This window comes from Penaeus japonicus, unplaced genomic scaffold (assembly GCF_977035675.1).
Source record: "Penaeus japonicus unplaced genomic scaffold, GWHDUDI00000001_assembly GWHDUDI00000025, whole genome shotgun sequence".
NCBI classification, from domain to species: domain Eukaryota; kingdom Metazoa; phylum Arthropoda; class Malacostraca; order Decapoda; family Penaeidae; genus Penaeus; species Penaeus japonicus.
The window spans coordinates 31,032,341-31,034,840 of record NW_028234427.1 but is presented as its reverse complement, the minus strand read 5'-3'; the positions used below and the strand labels follow the sequence as shown (position 1 = coordinate 31,034,840).

The 2,500-nt window shown below is 38.9% G+C and overlaps 1 protein-coding gene across 1 annotated transcript in view; it reads right to left on the bottom strand.

Moving 5' to 3' along the window:
- Positions 1-1,165, bottom strand: part of LOC122257646 (carbohydrate sulfotransferase 5) — a 28,254-nt gene extending 27,089 nt beyond the window's left edge. Inside the window, exon 1 of the mRNA XM_086551765.1 lies at positions 1,121-1,165. Coding sequence (XP_086407891.1) covers positions 1,121-1,165 — 45 coding nt within the window. The remainder of the gene's footprint in view (positions 1-1,120) is intronic.
- Between the last annotated feature and the right edge of the window lie 1,335 nt (positions 1,166-2,500).

The following is a 2,500-nucleotide window of genomic DNA, read 5'->3' as shown; positions in this document are numbered from 1 at the left end:
ATAAGGTAAATTTGGATAAAGACGCAACCAAACCTCTAGGCACGACACGATATTTTTTCTGGTAGTTTTCGTTCTGTTTTTTACAGTTTCGCTACTCATTTCCATCGGAAACCTTTCGTTGCTGAGTTACACCCCCCCCCCTCCCTCCCTCCCTCCCCACACGCGCGCCACCGTCGATACGGAACTAACGATTTCTGGCGCGAAATTTAAAGGGCTTTTTGCGTAATCAAAACCCAACCCATAAACCTAACCTAACCTAACCTAGTTTTTGGGTTTGCCCTAGCCAAAGGGGGGGCTTCGCCCCCCCCCCTGGACCCCCCCACTTTTAAGGCCACTGCGTGGCCGGTAACTTTTCGAAACGAACGTCCACCACCGACCACGGAACTGACCGATTTTTGGTCTGCCCTAGCCAAGGGGGGGCTTCGCCCCCCCCTGGACCCCCCCTTATTTAACCACTGCGTGGCAGGTTCACTTTCAATGACCGATTTTAGCCTGCCCTAGCCAAGGGCACTTCGTAGCATCTGACTTTTATCTTCGAATGTTACCACTTCTTACCTTAATTGGAGCCGTGTGAGGGGCCGGGTTGTAATTCACAGTTTTCGCACTCCATTCCCATTGGCAGAGCACCGTGGTCACGTAATAATTTCAGTCATGCAGCGTTATCTTTATAAAAAAAACCTTGATGAATTCCCGCGGAGTGTACCTACATCTTCCATACAATATAGCCATCTCGAAACTGATTTTGAAATTCAAGCAAGGACCCAGACTCTATGTTCAATTGTCTGTGATTGGTCGATCATTTTGTCGGTTAGACCTATTGTTTCCCTATTGGTGCTATTATTATCACGTGACAGTATTGCCGTCTATCGATACTTTTTTGTATTTCCGCGGGGGAGGTTGGCGCATGCGCAGAGCCGATATTTTTCAGTCAGATGTTTGTTAAGACGGAGGAATCATCTCTCCCGTTAATCGTTTTTAATTATTTTCAAAATAATATATCTCGGTTATTTTTCGTTTCCAGAAGAAAAGAGCTTTTATGGGTTACGTCATAATTAAAGCTACGTCATGCCCAAAGGTTTGTTTTTTCGCTACGTGTGGTTGCGTCTTTATCCAACAATACCGATAATTTTACTTTTTTGGCAGATCTCTTAGCTCCTTTGTTCATGTTATCCATTATCTTATCGTATTTCATTCTTTTTACATATTTCAAGATCTTTTTTAAGTAAAATGCATTACACTCCTATCCGTCATTTTCCCGCCACCGAGGCGACATTAGTCTCAGGCTAATGCAAGAAGAAGGGGTTCTTTCTCCCTCTCCTGAAGAACACAAGCGTGCCTTTACTGCAGCAGTTTATTGGGGTGACCCGATAATTTTTACTTGCCTCCAGCCGACGAGGCAGGAAGGGGATGCGTTACACTCTCGTAATGTACGATATCGCTACGAGGTCGTAAATCTCCCATACAATAGGCACCTAGTAACCGAATGTAAACATCGTAAGTGTACTTCGATGGCACGCCGTCAGATGGCAGGCCCAATTCGAATTGACCAATAAACAGTCAGCCTTTTAGACGTAATTATTAATTAGAGGCTGTGGTCATTAGGGGGAGGAGCAAGAGAGATGTAGAGGAAGAGGGATCGGGAGAGAGAAGGGTGGGTAGATAAAGAGATGGATGATAGGTATGTGTATGTGTTTATACATCGTGCAATTATAACTTTGATAATCAAAATTGCACATGGTAAGTTATCCCTCTCTCGCTTAACTTCAGCTTTTTTTTCTTTTTTCTTTTTCTTTTTTTTTTCTTTCTTTCTCTTTCTTCAAAATTTGCTTGTTTCGGTAGTTGTTTTTAACACGATCTTCGTGCGGTAGACTGTGCATTAGACTATGGTATGTATATATATATATATATATATATATATATATATATATATATATATATATATACATATATGTTTTTTTCTTTTTTTCTTTCTTTCTTTCCTTCTTTCTTTTTCTTTCTTTCTTTCTTTTCTTTCTCTTTCTTTCTTTTTTTCTTTCTTTCTTTCTTTTCTTTCTTTCTTCCTTTTTCTTTATTTCTTTTCTTTCTTTCTTTCTTTCTTTCTGTCTTTCGTTCTTTTCTTTATTTCTTTCCTTTTCTTTCTTTTGTCTTTTTCTTTTTTTTATTACTTAATTGTTATAATTCTGACGCATCTATCTTTAATGAAGCCTGTATTCACAAATCCAGCTGTTAGGTTCAAAGGAGACTTCAGGATGTGCATTTATCATATACTTTTTACATAATATGTAATTTATGCAAAGTCAGTAATCAGAAAACTACATTTCATGACAATGATAACAAAAAATAATTATTGAACCATATGTAAAGCAACAAAAATATGTATCGTTAGCATGACATCTCAAAGGTATAAATTTCTAAAACATTGCATGATTTTCCATCAATATCAGTTCATAACAATGGTATTAATTTGCTTACTGTCATCACACTATCTCTTTTCTTTTAA